Consider the following 17,184-nt stretch of genomic DNA (forward strand, 5'->3'; position numbering starts at 1 on the left):
TTCTGGAACATTTCTCATGGCCACTATGCCTGTGAGAAACAACAGCAATCACCTGGCAAGCTTCCACTGCTACAATTTTGACTTAACTTCAAACTGACTTGCAATTAATTTGAAGTGGTCTAAACCAGTTTCCAGAAGATAACTGACTGTGATGCTTTCTGCTCTGTGCTTTGGTCCTTATGAGTGCTGGTAAACTTCTCACAGAAGTTTTGGAGAAGTCTTCTGCCTCATAATATCTGAAATACCTGTAATCTCCAGGACTGGAATCTCATCTCATTTCTTAGAGTCTGTGGCAAACAAAAGAAGGAGCATGCAGCATCAGAAAAGGTGTGCTGGACCCTTCCCCAGCTTCCAAATAGGAACACACAAGCAGGCAGCTTTAGCATGGTACAACCAGAACAGTTTTCTGGAGCAGATAAGACACAGAGAACTGTGGGAATATACCTTACCCATCTTGCAACATTTCACTGTACATGAGTAGCATTGATAACAGTCTAGCTCTTGAGCCACATACTTCAGGGTAGGAAAACCCTTAGAGATCCTGAGTGATCTTACGAGATTGATGAAATATTAAAGACTCAGGTGCACTAATTAAAATGAAGGAGACTTTGGGGAGTTTCTTGTGCATTATGTAACTTGACTCCTTTAATTTATTGGAACTACATATCTAATAATTTTTGCATTAGTGCATGTCAATTTTCCACTTCTCTCCTGTAAAGCAGAATTTCCCAATAGCTTAAAGACAACATAACGGTCCTATAAAAGCTCTCACACAGTGTTACATGTGAGAGATAGCACTATGTACATGGCTCTTCCAAGATACCACAACAACTACCAGGAAATCTAGAAAAACTGGACGGTTTGTAGCTCCTAACACCTTTGACATTTCTGACAAAATACTGCTCTCATTTGCCACACTAATTAAGACAGTGTGTCTCTCTTTTTTTTTCCTCTTTTTTAAAAACAAACAAACAAACATGTAAAGCGAAAACATTAAATATTTTCTATTTTTTTTATAATGATGCTTTGGGTGCCAATTACAGGTTTGCAAATTAAATAGTGCTTCATCTGACTACGCACCAATATGGCAGATGGTCTGGTGTTAATGAGTTGCAGAAAGCAGGAGGTGCAATAACAGTACTGTGGCAGTGATGAATTTTATGCAACAGCTCTGTGTCTCTGTGCAGACCTCCCATCACCTTGGCACACTGAAATGTCCAGTAACTACCCCAGCATGGTGTCTGTATCCTTGCTGTACCTCCGTGTGAAAAAGCGTGATACAAAGTCCCTCTCCATTGAGGCAACTTTGCACTGACATCTTTTGCGTGGGTAAAAACTTCACCCTAAGAAGAGAACTTGAGCAATTCAACAGAATTACAGGCTTTTCATGGGGGTGACACTATCTAATGTGGGCTGAAATTATGTATGCTCAAAATTGCCTTATTTGAATAATAACTTTACTGCCTGCAAAGTTTATGTTTCCATCCAACACTTCATTTAATGAACATCAAGCATCATTTCAAAATGCATTCAGTTTTGCCTTATGCACATGGCTGTATCTGTGGTTTGGATCATCCCCCAGAAGTTTCAGCAATAACTTCTTTAAAAATCTGATCCGTGTTTTCAACAAGCACTTTGCTTTCAAGTATAACTGCTCCATCTTTGGACTAGAAGGATGGGATTAAGGCTAAAAGTAAGGCAATGGAAGGACTAAAGAAAAATGTATATGTCTATTAGTAAGAAAATACTGGGCAGTATCCTAGGTGTAAAGACTAGAGTGAGCAAGTACAGCTTTACTATGCCCTAAAAAAACTAAGGCCCCACACACTGTGTCTTTATGAAATGAAATGAATCTAGTGGGAAACCAGAAATAACAAAAGTTTGGATTCCTGTGTTTGATGGTTAGATAAGCTCTATTTAAATATTAGGAAGATATTCCTTTTCCAGTACTTGCAACCATGATACTTGTAACTCTGTCCCTTTCACCAAACTTTACAAATATTACGTAAATTAATGAATGATACTTTAAAAAAATATATCATCAGATTGTAGATGAAATACATGCCTTGAAGCAAAGCTTTCACTAAAGCATTGATGTGGTTGCTATACCACCAAGACTTGTTCTTTATGAATCCAAAGAAAGGTTGCAACTAATAAGAGTAAGTGATTAAAACAACAGAAAAATTATCAATTACTTTATGATACAGAGACCTCATTTCAGGTTGGATATTAGAAAGAACTTCCTTACCAAGAGTTGTTAGGCATTGGAATGGGCTGCCCAGGGAAAGTGGTTGAGTCACCATCCCTGGAGGTCTTTAAAAGACGTTTAGATTTAGAGCTTAGTGATATGGTTTAGTAGAGGACTTGTTAGTGGTAGGTCAGAGGTTGGACTAGGCAATCTTGGAGGTCTCTTCCAACCTAGATGATTCTGTGATTAACTTACCTTTTTTTTTTTTTCATACTTAATTAAAGCAAGCTTTAATTATTAAGTTGCTTTTAGAAAGCTAGTGATTAGTGATTTTTAAAGTTTAAAAATCTCAAACCACAACACAACCACTGGCCGCTGCAGTAGATCATTTGTACGTTGGCAGAAGTGATTTTTTTTCACTGATAGAAAATGTAAAGTTAGCATGACATTCCTAAATCAGCCCTACACCAACCGTACTGTCAAAGAAAAACTTTGTCAGTGTTGTGTCAAAAGTGTGTTTTTTCCCTATTATACTGAGTTAGTGTGGGATTGCAAGATCCTAAAGGACTTCGGAAGTGATGGGCATGTTGCTGAGAGTGCCTGATGAACAAGAGCCACCACATTTCAACCCAGTGCCTGAGATACCACACATACCACGAACCCCACTGCTTTGCCAAAAGCTGCGACTCAGAAATCTTACGAGTGAGTTTCCCGTAAATGACTCCCATTCTGAAATGTGAAACCCCTTAGCTATGTTCAGATACCAGTCCCTCAGATCACACAGCACAGCTTTTAACATACTTATTTATATCCTAGCAGATGCATTTGATCTAACAAACAAATCACTCCTACTACCAAGTTACTTTACTTTTTTAACCTTTTCAACAAATATTCTGTCCTAGCCCTTCCCATTAACATGGCTTCACAACAAATGGTATAAATCCAGGCTGCACTGTATGTTCTAATGAAAAAAGCATGCATGTAAGGGCCTTAATATTGATCTAAAAATCCAGACCAGGGCTCTTTCACAATTCCCAGGAAGTTGTACTGCTGCAAGATAAACATTGACCCACCTACTTAACTCCAGCTGAAGATGTGAAATGTTCTACCAGGTTAATTAAACTAATAAATCAGAATACATGGGGAAAAAAAGTGTACTTGAACCTAACAGCCATGCTGCCATGAAAGACTGCACATTCTGCATCCATAACAAGACAGCAATCCAGGGAATTCTGATTAGGGGTCAAGCAACATAACCTATGGATACATACATAGTGAAGCTTATATAGCACAATGGTCACGTTGTTTTTCTTTTCTTTCTTTCTTTTTTTTTTTTTTTTTTTTTTGGGACCAAACCAGTTCATCTTACATATGAGCCATCTTGTACAAAGACCAGCTTTGCAGGACTTTCCCATTTAACTAGGGTGAAGGCTACAGAAATTTTGCATGTAAATAGATTTGCAAACTTGCTATGGATTTTCCATTATTTAGTCTGCTAGAGTATATAAAATATTATATATAGAGAGTATATAAAATACTGTAAAGTATGTTTTCTGGTTTTATATGAAGCAATAGTAATCATATTACCCATACCCTTAGAAATGCTGGGCTTTGATTCAGACTTCCTTATTTCCTAAATACTGCATTTGCCATAGGCTACTGCTACCTTGTAAATGTCAGGATGCTATTACACCACAAAAGAAGAAAAACTTGAGAAACATCTAAGAACAAGGTAATTTCTATCTTTACGTAGGGCCAAAAAGGTTATTCAGGATAATACAATCACAGCACCTACATCTCTCCTATCTACAATTCTATGTTAGTCTGTGCCTCTCAGGGATCACTAAATTATGCTGTTGTAAATGAGCTCCAGGTGAGCATTTGCCTAACACAGTATGCAGGATGAGAAGCAGTCCTGACAGACACTCTCAGAATGAACTAGACATTGCAATTAGTTTGAGTTTTATTGTCTGAGTTGTCAATATTTTATCACCTCTTCTCACTTTCCCTGTTGCTTTACATTACAGAAGTAGGAAATAATATTGGAATTTGCAAGTAAGGGAACTAAATATTTTGAAGTCTAATGAATAAAATGTTTGCCTTATATTTCAAAGGCATTTTCTTCAATTGTAACTGCACTTTTATTAAACCTGATTAAAGTGGGACATATTTTAAAGACAGAGTAAAAATTTGAAGTGGGACTCAATGGCACATTCCCTACAGCCTTTTACTAGCAGATTAGTTGTGCACTTTAACAGTAAATAATATATACAAATAGATAGGAGTATAAGCATTGCTTATCATGCATATTTACTTCCATAGATCTTATTAAACTTTGATGTTAGACAAAAATAGCAGGTGTTCACAGTATTTCCATTACATTATTTTAACCTGGATGTGTACCTCACATTCTTGAATAAGAACAAGAATCTTGAATAATAACAACAATCATTTCAAGAACAAGAAGCATTTCATAACTTTTCTCGGAATTCTTTAGAAGTGTTATCTGGGGAATTCAGGAAGAACTGGATGGGAATGAGTGACTTTATACTAACCTTCCTTAGATTTGCATGGTTGTATCATTTATTTTAAAGGTAAACAGCACCTACATACATGCCATTACCATTCTGAGCATTTCTGAAACTCGTAGTTCTCACAGGAATAATCAGATGGCAATACAGCGATATACAAAACTATCTTTCTACCCTAAAAAAAATGAAACACCTAAATGTCTATACTGCCCTGTCTACTAAACCTCACATTTTATCCAAAACTCCAACACTATCTGGTAAGTGGTTTCACATTTCACACATATTCAAAAAGTACACACAACTTCTTTGAGTGTAATATCACTTCTGACATATCAAGTCATTTAAACATACTTCCAATACCTCTAGACACCTCTCAAGACATGGTCATTTGTACGTCATGATCTCTTAGTCAGTTTGTGGTCTTCATCCTATTACATCTATACATATGAAGAAACAATTTTCTGCAGTCTTGAAAGGATCTTAAGCTTAAAGCTGTCTGATGACGGCTATGAGATGGTTTAATATGGAGGCAGTCAACCTAAAGACGCTGGCAGCACACAGCTCTGCCAGCCCACACCCAGGATTAGCTGTCCTGGGACTGTCCTGCTGCTGCACTGGATGGACATCCCCTTTTGAGGTGCTATCTTTGGCAGATGAAGCAAAAGGGGGCAAACTACATTTCTGAGTACCATCAAAATAAATGCACTGCAGGGAGGAGTCAACTGTAATGTATATATATTTTCAGGGTAGTCTCCCTGTCCATGCACAACAGTCTAGTGGCATGACAGAGAAGGGTTCAGAAAAGGGGTTGTGGCATGAATCTCTCCTTCAAGCCTAAAGGGAGGTAAGTGGTTAACTGACCAAGAGAACTGAGAAACATTTTTTGCTAAATCCTAACACATTAACTACATTTTACCATCCACTGATTTAAGCACACGATTAAAAACCCAAATCACATTTGTCTAACCTAGTTTTCTTTTATCGTTACATTAGATGGTGAAATGTATGTTCAGTTCTCTGTTCTATTTCTAATCTCACATAACAATGTGGTAAATCCACATTGGAAATAAACTTACCGTTCATAAGTAACATATAAAACACCAGAAACAAAATAAAAACAGATATCAGAAATATGTCTGCTAACTGATGGAAATGAAAAGTAACAAAAAGAATTATGGCATTTAAATAATGAGGAAAAACAAAAATTAATTTAAAAAATCACTTGTAAATTTAGTATTTACCAAAATTACTAATACCATGAAGCAGTGTAACCATGCATCTCCTATACCATCTCTTGTGTGCTAATTGGGAGTCTGATGTGTGGCTGACAGAAGCTGCCCTACTTCTTGCTTGTTAATATAGTGGGGTGTTTTTTTTTTTTCTCATTTTGTCCAAGATCTGCCTGAAGTGAACATACTACTACTGATTTCTATCAGGCAGGTAGGAGAGGTAGGATTAATGTACTTCCTAATCCAGGAAGGTTTCAGTGAAAGGATCAGTGAAAGTTTCAGAATCAGCTTGCTGCATTTGTGGGTGACAGCCTGCAAAAGAAGGTACTCTGTGAAATGAACACATGGATGTATTGTATGGTCCCTTCCATAGGACTTGTCAGTTTGTTTTCTCATAGCAGATCTGTATAAAAGAGGACTTGACTTCATCAAGACAATTAAACGGAGGATATACCAATATGTTATTGAGACTTCAGGAAGGAAACAAGACTCCTGAATAATAAATCAGCTGCTCTCCTACCAAGTAAGGTATTAAAAACTAATTTGATGATAAAGTTAGCCAAAAGAACGGGTGACTTTAAAAAAGAAAAGAATAAGTATGGGTTGTGTGCTGCTTCAGATACCATTCTGATTCTGAATAGGCAACCCAAATACTTTTGCTATTTAGGATAGCACATTATGCTTACTTTTCTGCTGTGTAATTTTGCAACAAATTCAATTACTGAGCTGGACATTTAATACCATCTATCTGACTCATTAAAGTCCGACTCAGGTATTAAACACGATATATGGGATTTATAAAAATATCACTGTACCTGACAGATAATGACAGTTTTCTTTCTGATTATTTTCTTGAGAGTCTTTTGCTCAAATTTTAAACAGCATTAAAGAAGCACTTGATTTATTATTGAGATGCACACATTGCCTGGTAGACAGGTGCAGTGCAGGAATTACTAAACCTTGATCTAGCAGTAACCAGCTCTGTTACCATTGGCGAGTCGATTCATCACTTTTTTTGACTGCTTCTCCTATCTTTGTCCCTCTAGATTGTTTCTATCCTACGAAGTTAGTGTCTCTTGGAAACAGTCACATCAACAGAGCTGGGACCATGTTCTTATTTCTAGGTGGTACTATAGGCACAGGTAAATGCCATTTTAAGTACTGCTTAGTGATGTACTATTCAGTAAATGTCAGTTAACATTTTATTCATTTATACACTCAGATTAGATCTTTGCAACTTCCAGGTAATCTTTCAAACAACCATGTACCTACAGTCTGTCAGTTAATTCCCTGTTTCTTTGCAAGACACTTATATTTCTGTCATCCACAGTGTTAATATTAGATCCCTTCCAGGTGCCTATCTGGAGCAAATCAAGTAGTTCCCTCCCCAAAACAGAAAAGCACAGATGGTCACAGTAGGGTTCAAACATCACACTGTGACACAAGACAGTCTGAACAAACAAGGCAATGGCTCACCCCATGCACTGGAAAGCTGGGAGAGAGCTAACGTCGGAGTTTCTCCATAAATATTAGCTTTCTCCTACCCCATACTATCCTTCATTACCAGTTCCCCCAACCTGCTCTTCTTCAGGTCCCAACTCCACAGTAAAATCCAAGGGTTTATATCCATTCAAAACATACTCCACTTTTAGGATTTAGGATGTTTACACTGTTACAGTAAGCAGTTGTACAGTTTACGATAAATCCTCTCAGGCATGGATTGCGCTGTAAATTATTTTTATGAAGTTTCCAATACCATGAAGTCACATGTCCTGCGTTAATGCACTATTCATAGTAACAGCTGTCACAAACACTTACCTTTGCAAACAAAGCACTTAATATGGAAATATTTGTTCTGAACTCTCAAAACTTCTCCTTTGCATGGGTTTCCACAGGTATTGCAGAGAATTGCAGTACTTGATGGCTTCTCCAGTTGGCTATGTACAGCCTGGGGTTGCGAAACTGCAAGGTAAAACAAAAGGTAGAGCATTTTAAAGGCCATCAGATGCATAACTGCGATAAAGCCATCTTCTGTAAGACCTACAAATAATGACACTTATCACTTGGGACAAATCATGTCATATGAATAGAACAGTTTTAACTTGTGTAATTGGCCAGCACAGGAGAAAATATCTTCTGAATGAGCTGAGACTCTTCTTGTTTCATAACTTTCAAAGCTCATAACTACAAACATTTCAAACATAAATTTGAATTGCTTGCTTTGTTGTATGTTCTTTTCAGGTACCCAAAAACTGCAGATGAAAGCTATTATTTTTATACAAAATACCTTCAATGGGATTTAATAACTACTACACTGTGAGCTATCGATCTTTACCATTCAAGATAATTACCTTTTTAATTGATTTTAAGGCAGAAATACATTTCTGTAGATGTTTTGAGTTCATACTTTGAAACATTAACATGTTTGTAAAGACGTATATCTGATCATTAAATAACCATTTTGTAAAAAAACTGATTTCAAGAGATTAGGCTTATTTAGGTTAGTAAAAGATTAAGTGAATTAAAAATTTGCTGCCATCTTGTGATGTAAATTAGAAATTGCATTTATTAGACTGTTGATATAACCATATAAATTGACGTTACAATATATTATGCAGAACAGGTGAGATATGACCTTATTCTTTCAATTCAGCTGCAGTATATGCATGGTTTTTATATCGCCCTGTATTAAGTAAGAGTCTACAGAGTAAACATCATGACAGTTATTATATTGGGGCTGTACTATAATTCGAAAGATGTCCTTTTTTCATAGCCGGAGAAAAATTAGTAACAGAAGAATTTATCACAGTTTAAGTAAATTACATAATTAATGACATTCTTCTTTAATGTGGCATGTTTATTCCATGGTTGGATTGCTTATTTCAAAGTGACTGATTTTTTAAAAATTTTACTTCAAAATAAACTTAACAACATTGTGCAAATTCTCATAGGCAAATACACTAAGTACGAATGGGAATAAAACATGTTTCCCTTTCAGGGTTTAGTGAGGGAATAATGTCACTGCTGCACAACCCTTTTCTTCCATTAACAACAACAAAAAAAAACCCACACCATTACCACCAACAAAAAAACACATAATGAAATAACTTCTTCTGTGAGACTGCTGCAATATGATTAATAAATTTATAAGAGGCTGAGTCAAACTCACATTGGCCAAGACCTTTAATTTCTATTTCTACTGCAATATCAGAGTCGCAACATCAGAAAGATGTATGATATAAATAAAATAAATAAATAAATGTAATAGTAATAATAAAAAGATGGAAAAACAACAACAAAAACAACAACAACAACACAGAATTGATTTAATTAAAACCAAAAACCTAAAACCCACAGTGATGTCTGTATCTTCACCATAGGTAGGGAAGATACAGAGAGGCTGTGACGGTACTGCCATATAAACATATATGATAACAAATTACACCAAAATCTGGAAGAGAGTCTCATTCAGTTTTCTAATGTCTGTCCTTGCTGCACTTCCTCCTCCATTCTCACCCTCATTGCCACCACTAGACACCTAAGAGCCCTTTCTGTGTCCACCAAGTCAGTAGTTCAGTGGGATGCTGAACCTCCCACTCAGTCTTCCCAGGGAAGTTTCTGGAAGTTTTGCCCAAACTGACACACAATACTCCCATAAACAGAAGTGTTTGTTGTTTTTTTGTTTTGTTTGTTTGCTTGTTTTGTTTTGTTTTTGTCCTACGACATGCATGGGATTGAGCTGCCTGTGGCATTATTCACCAGCCATTAGCATTCTGTCTTGTCTACTAAAATTACCCATTCTCTTACTGTCAAAAAGTCCTGTTCAAAGCAATGTGATTTTTGGAGCTATTACTGAAGACCTGGTTATAATTAAGTACATATCCAATAAAAACAACACAGTGCAAAAAGCAATTAGAAGTTTATAGAAAGGCAGATGCTCAAACTTACACAAACAGTGCAACACACAGTTCAAGCTAATATGAGCATCTGCCTTACTCCTCCAAAGAAAACAGAGGAAACTGAACTTTGCAGTGTTTAACTTTTGACATGACAATTTCTCTTTACTGCAACCTGCCCAAAACTACCCACCCCAAAACATGGGAAGTACCAGTCCTGTAAGAAACTGAAACAACTTATTTTCTTGAGCACAGTACTAGCTTATAACTGTGGAGGAAAGAAGCTTCTTTCTCCAGAATTAACACAAGCATCAAATTTGTAGCATTTAATTCATGAAATACTAGACTTAAAAATAGCTGACTAGCCAGAACACGTTGGCCTAAAAGAAGATACCGGAGGTGCTGGACACGCCACCAGGGAGTCCTGCAGCACCCTGCCAGGCAAGACTAACTGCTCTTCACTGCAGTCAAAATATTCTTATCTTTTCAGAGAAAACTATATTTTTCTTCTTCAAAACACAAAAAAACCATTCTGACTATGCATATACAGAATTGACCACTTCAACCTTTTTCCCTTGTTTTTTCATGTCAAATGATGATTTTTATAACCTCTGCTTCCTAGCTAATCAGGAATCACAGAACCATGGAATGGTTTGGGTTGTAAGGGACCTTAAAGCCCCATCCAGCCTGGCCTTGAGCACTTCCAGGAATGGGGCATCCACAGCTTCTCTGGGCAACCTGTTCCAGTGCCCCACCACCCTCGTAGTAAAGAATTTCTTCCTTATATCTAATCTAAATCTCCCCTCTTTTAGTTAAAAACATTACCCCTTTTCCTATTGCTTTTCTGTAGGCCCCCTTTAGGTACTGGAAGGGGGAAATTACGCATAACTTCTTATCAAGGTATAGAATTAAACAAACAAACCAACCAACCTTGGATATAAAATAAATTGTAAGAAAAAAGATGTAGTATTTCTTTTGGAATTCTACGAATCTTGAAGTAACACAAATCATATTTAAAATATGCATGTTAGATGAATAATTATTTTGCTTCCCTCTCATTTCAGACCTAAACTAATAAACATTTCACACAAAAAACAAGAAGGAATACAGTGCCTTTGGGCTCTTTATAAAACTGTTCTTTTGAAGAACAGTTTCAAATACTTTCTTCTAGCACAACAAAATGATGTAATTAATAATATATTTGTTTACATTTGAAGATTTAAAAATATATTGTGCTTTATGTTGAAATAACAATGATTGACATAATTTTGAGAGTATTAGCCAACGTAAAATTTTAGCTTATGTGTACTGAGTCATTTTAAAGTAAGTATGTTCAAATGGTAATTTTCACTATTCTTCTTTTATGCCTTTCTATATCAAAATCAGTCTTCAATGCAGAAGTTACAATGAACATTTAATGAGTGAAATAGTGAATTACTGATGGAACGTAATGATCTGAGACTACTTATCTGATCACAATTGAATAAGGAGCTCATTAAAAACTAAAGAATTACATTATACCTTGGTTTGCAGAATGTAATCAAACTAGAAACTTCTTTCCTAACATTGAATGATTCGTTCTGACTCGAAATACAAACAAATGCCTGATTTTCCAAAATTTGCCTCCTCCCAGTTTGGCAGCATTCTACTTTGGGAAAAGTATGGTTTGTTTAAAAAAAAAAATAAAAGTACAATAAGATAACTTCCTCAGATAGATTTACTTCTTTTCTGTTTGCTCTAGACATACACGCTTGCTACAAGCACTATGGGGAAGAGAGGATAATGATATCGCACATTATTAAAGCTGTTTTACAAATCTTACTGCAATTGTAAAATCGTGTTTTCAATGTTCTTATGTCTTTGCCAAACTTCACCCATTTATACTGGCATTCTTCACATTTGGTGTTCTCAATCTCATGTCTTTACAGGAAATTTCAGACAAACTGCTTAAGCTTTTTATAAAGGTGAAAAAATAGAATAGGATAAAATATATTAAACTGCAATGTTAAAAAGAAAGAATAGCACCTTGGAAGTACTTTGGAGTGAAGGCTGACGAGGAGATGGATTTTCTGACAGGTACACAGTTTTGCAAAAATCCACAAATATGTGGTCCAAAACCCCCCAATTCTTAGAATAAACCTGTCTCATTCAGCATTGCTAGACTAAATAGGATTTAGCAACAATGGGGGCTGAAGAAGAAATTTAGCTGAGACAGGAGTGTTTTGGAAGTAGCACAAAGGAAACTGTGGTGGCAGAAAGGGAGATTTGTGAGTCTCTGGTCATGCTCTGCTCTGAAGCCTGGAATGGAGAATTCAAATCCTTGGCAAAAGATCTCATCTAGGACTAGTCCACGCAGAGGATGACAAACCACTTTGCTATCATATTGTCTTTTAACCAAATGACAGAAATCTTCACAGTGGATTACAAACATTATGAAGAAACATACGGACAGAAACTGCATAATTTGACATAGTCCTAATGCTTTTTCCAGTTTTGTGCTTTTATTTTAACTTAACATAAGGACCCACAGAAGCTATTACTGAGCGTAGAAACAAAGTACTGAAAAGTTAAGAAGAGTCACGCTTAAGAATATACATTCAGTTTCAGATCAGACCTCAAATATGAAGTTTAATAATAAAGACTTCCACCTGTTTTGACCACGGTATGGACACAAGTAAGGCCACACATCCCGTTTACTCCATATTATTTGACACTGTTCTAAAAAAAAAAAATGTTTATTAGACTTCCTACTCTTGGTCACTATAGAAACATGAAATAACAAAGGACCAAATTACACAATTTAACCATTGGTTTGGCAGGTGCTTTCTGTTCTGTGATACAGATATTTTCGAGAGTGTTGTGAGAGAAAGAATAAAGCGCAATTTGAATGGATAGACAATATTGATGTGAATAAATACTTTATTCCTAAAGAAATCAGTCCCAACAATTACCTCTCAATCAATGGAAAGTGCTAATTCTTCAAGCAAGGTTCTCTGATGGATACTGTAGTACCAGAACCTAAAGTCAAAAGTAAAAGGAAAACCAGAGAAACGGGAGGGATTTGTTGGGATGTGGAGGTGGTTCCCCTCTCCTGTTCTTTTTGTGTTATTTTTTTTGCTTTTTTTTTTGGTTGCTTGTCCTTTGTTTCTTTGATTGTGTGTTTTTTTTTCTTCTCTTCTTGAAATTGGGTTCAAAAGGGACAACCCTTTCATTTCAGACTCATGTAAATGCATTTGTCTTCAAATAGCAACCCTCCATCAGAAGAAAAGTTACACGAGTTTTTCCTCAATAACTATCACCACTATTAGCTCGTCTGTAAATTCAGCAGGAACATTCCTACTTCATAACCCATTATATTCATTTCATCAGACAGAAACATTTTGCTTCAGCAAAAAAAACAACAACTTGTAATATCTAGAATAACATATAAAATTACCAATATCAGATATTTGGTTCACAAAAAGATACAGCAAAGCCAAAGGCCACATTCCAACTCCAAACCAAAACCACACGTTATCATTCTGAAAATGAATATTGTTCTGCATAACTGGATTGAGAGAAAATTATCTCAGCAGTGTTGACACTGAACCTTGTCATGTCTACAGCTAGAGATGGTTCCTGAAAATCAAAATAAACAAATAGGATACACAAATACCATTTACTTACTAAGTCTTTGGGAAACAGGACAGAAGTATTGATTGTTGAAACCCTGTTTTTAGCAACTTGGGGAGGGTGTGGTTCAGGACAGCCTGGAGGGGAATTAAATTTGCAATCTTCTCTGAGGAAGATTAGAGGAGAATCAGATGAGAATTAGAGACTGAAGCTCAAGTTATTATTTTGCCAAACATTTCTGGTGTTGCTTCAATCAAAACACTCAGATCTGGACTCAAAACCACCAGATGAAAGCAAAGGAAACCAGCATTGAAGTGCCCGTAAATGTCCTGTTAGGCATTATTTGTGGTTTTAGGTGTCTAAAGCTGGCCCCTGCTGCCTCCCCACTTCATGTTTGCGTGTAAAATACAGTGACTAGGAGCACTTCCAGTGCTGGCATGTGCACAGGGATAATATAATACAGTAATAAGTAAATAATAAGGTAATACACACGGTGTTTGAAGAACTATATGGGCGTGAGCTAAAAATTTCCCTTAGACAAGGTGGTTTTTTTTTTTGGTTTGGTTTTTTTTTTCCCCTAAGAACTTGTGATTCATTAAGGAGCTCTGTGGGGCTGTAAGATCTTGATAGTCCTGCAACAGCACGTTAAATATCCCATGGTGGCCTGTTCTAACATATTTCTCAGTGGTTTGTGTTAAAACCTTTTTCAGGATAATGCATTTGTGCACTTTGCGGTGCCTTTTCATTATCACGCAATACCTTTTCCTTCCATGCATCACAACAAAACAGACAGTTAACAAGGAGAAAGGGAAAGCTAAAGTGTTGCCTTGCGTTTCCACATCACATAGCCCCTTGAGAACTCCAGCTAGCCATGCAGAGGGCTGAGCTGTGCCCACCCAGCACGCACAAGTGAGCTGCCCTCCCAAGCAGGTCTTTGCAGCACCAGCCGCCTGTGGTTGCTCTTGCAGAAATGCTCACAGCTTCTCCGAGCACCTCTGTCGTGACTCCTACTCCTATTACTGCTCCCCTCTTTAGTTCATATTGTGTAAGACAGGCGATTCAGCAAATTCAATAAATCTTTATGTGATAGGCCTCTATTTAATTAAATTCACTAACGTGGTCCAAAAAGACAAAATACCACAGTTTGAGAATCATGTTCCTTTTTGAACCATAAACCTGTTTCTACTGTTTATAAACAACAGCTTGCACAGTGCCTTTCCTTTGGTACAAGGGAGAGGACTGCATGCGTTTTCCAGCACTTCCTATGGATCAAAATCAAATCAAAAATCTATAGCTCATACAGGACAGCAGGCAGTTAACATAAAGACTGAAACAACCTCTGATTTTTTGGCTAATTTCAGAGTTTATGGCACCAGAGATGAATGAGAAGCGTTGCCCAGCAGAATGCGAAGCAATACACACACAAGACATGCAAATACAGCACAAGCACTCATCACACAAGAGCTCCAAATCTCACCATATGCTCAGTGCAAAATTTGCGTCACATAAACAAGCCTAGCACAAGCTAACCTCCTGCCCTCACCATTGTAATAAAATATTTACTGAATCCAAGTACAGTTAGAAAGAAATCTCTGCTGAATTTTAGGAACTGTTAGTTCAGCAATATAAAGGCTACTTTTGCATGGCTTCTAGTGAGACTGCAATGAGAAAGAATAGAGCAACAGCTCTCCAATATATCTGCATGAAGTGATCAGTATTTTTTCATTATAATATAATGAAGTCTAAAGTCAATTAATATTAAATAATAATAGGGAAATTTAAAAATTGATCTGTCAACTAATAAGCGCTAGTATCATCGTAACTTCATAATCTTCACTGATGTAATTAAATTATCTGAAACAATTTGAAGTAAATGTTTAACCATCTTTCTCTACTCTACAGAATTTTCATGTAACCCCCAAATAAACATTCTTGTGACAATACCAGTGATTAAGTTCCCACGGTTCTGGATGAAAAACAAGTCATTTCAGGTCCATGCTCCCAAAAACGTGGAGTCATCCCACCATACCTGTATCTTCCGGCATTCCCGCATTAATCCAGCTCTACTGGGACATGGACGTGGGAAATGCCCCCACGCGTTCCCGAGTCCTGCTCGTGGTGAGGAGCAGCCGGCGGTGGGACAAGCGGGCGCTGCGGCAGCGCGCTGTCACGAGAGCGGCTCCGGCACAACTGCGGCCAGGGCTCAGATGACTCCTGCAGCACCCACGCACAGGCGGGAGGCGAGCCAAAACCTTGCCGGCGTGTAAAAATAGCGCCCTGTAGAAGGCTCAATGTTCACACGTCCGCAGGGCGTCCAGCAGTGGGCCACCGCTGGCAGGGACACAGAGGGACCGGTGATGCCACCTCCTATAGGAACTGCAGGGCAGCACCGGAAAAAAAAGGCTTGAAGAAGGAAAACCTTCTAGCTGGCTGGACAAAAATTAAAAATACAGGCAGCTGACAAATTAAACATATGGTATTTAGCACAAGCGAAGAAACCCCTCTAGCCACCCCCCCAATACAAGCTGTCCCGCTCCCCGTCCCTGTGCACAGGAGGGCACAGCACTGATTTCAGAAGGAGATGCTCAGAGCTCACTTCTCTCCAAAAAGCAGTCACGGAGATAACTGGCAGCCCAAAATCTCTCCCCTGATTGCTCATATGGAGCTGGACTGTGCATCACTGGAGTAACAGTGATGTGCTGAGCTATTTAAAGCAATACTTGCTTACCCAGTTATCATGTGAATACGTTACAATCTGTAGCTCTTGCTTTGGACTAACTTTGTGTGAAGGCAGTAAGGTGGCCTGTATATTCAAAAGGGGACTGATGGCATGGAGAACAACCTGGCTAAACCTGAGCTAAAGTGCTGGGACAGGAATAGGACTGCATCTGCCTTTTGCATGAAGATTTTATTTTTTCCTGCAGTCTCTGAAGCCACAAAAATACTTTCCCCTCTTCCCGTGTTCACCATCCTCTATCCTGTCATTGCCTGCTTGGTTACAAAGCTGCCAAGAAACGGTTTCTTTTCTCTTTCAACAAACAGAAACTGATCAGGGGTGTAAATGTGAAAACATCTCAGCGTCCGATGCTGCTGAGGGAGGGCTGGGAAAACAACACATACTATGCAGCAGTGTGTACAAGAGTCACAGCAAGTTCACTGTGCTATGCAGGTTGAAGAATATTTTGCACCAAATCATATTAAAATCTATTGAACTGATCCTAGCTGCAGGTACGTTTAAGGGTGATTCTCCTTCAACATCTATAGATGATGCTGAATCTTTTCATAGAAAGTTCAATATCTTCCAATTTCCATTTTTTAAAAAAAAGCTATCTTTTAAAGCTTATTTGTGCAGAATAAAGTGGAAATTTAAAGAAGGCTCAGTGAAGCTCTTATGAATTTCTCCAAGTTCTTACTAGCTCACTATGGATGAATTGTTATAAACACTACATAGAAAGAGGTAGGTGGAGGCTTTTTCTTTTTCCAAAACAAAAGCATCAATGCTTCACAAGCATCGAGATACAATTACGATCAAGTTTGAAAATATTTCATGATGATAAGCCAGAATCAGCTGATGGTTTTTAGATCTTACAGACCTGACTATCAACTAAAGCAGAAATTAGTAGTAACTCCACCACTTAGTAGTAACTCCAGCACTTTTGCAAAATGTTGCCCTTTAGTTTATTACTTACACAAAATGTCTTTACATTTCACAACAGATATGAAATAAA

General features: G+C 37.5%; 1 protein-coding gene across 19 annotated transcripts in view; it reads right to left on the reverse strand.

Moving 5' to 3' along the window:
• ABLIM2 (actin binding LIM protein family member 2) overlaps positions 1 to 17,184 on the reverse strand; it is a 141,377-nt gene that overhangs the window by 95,995 nt on the left and 28,198 nt on the right. For 18 of the 19 annotated variants that reach the window (XM_040555727.1, XM_040555734.1, XM_040555726.1 and 15 more), the window contains exon 2: positions 7,767 to 7,910. In XM_040555727.1, the coding sequence (XP_040411661.1) occupies positions 7,767 to 7,910 (144 nt within the window). Of the gene's footprint in view, positions 1 to 7,766; positions 7,911 to 15,485; positions 15,517 to 17,184 lie in introns of those variants that run through there. The other variant, XM_040555730.1, reaches the window with a different exon arrangement.

Source organism: Cygnus olor, chromosome 4 (assembly GCF_009769625.2).
Source record: "Cygnus olor isolate bCygOlo1 chromosome 4, bCygOlo1.pri.v2, whole genome shotgun sequence".
In the NCBI taxonomy this organism is placed as follows: domain Eukaryota; kingdom Metazoa; phylum Chordata; class Aves; order Anseriformes; family Anatidae; genus Cygnus; species Cygnus olor.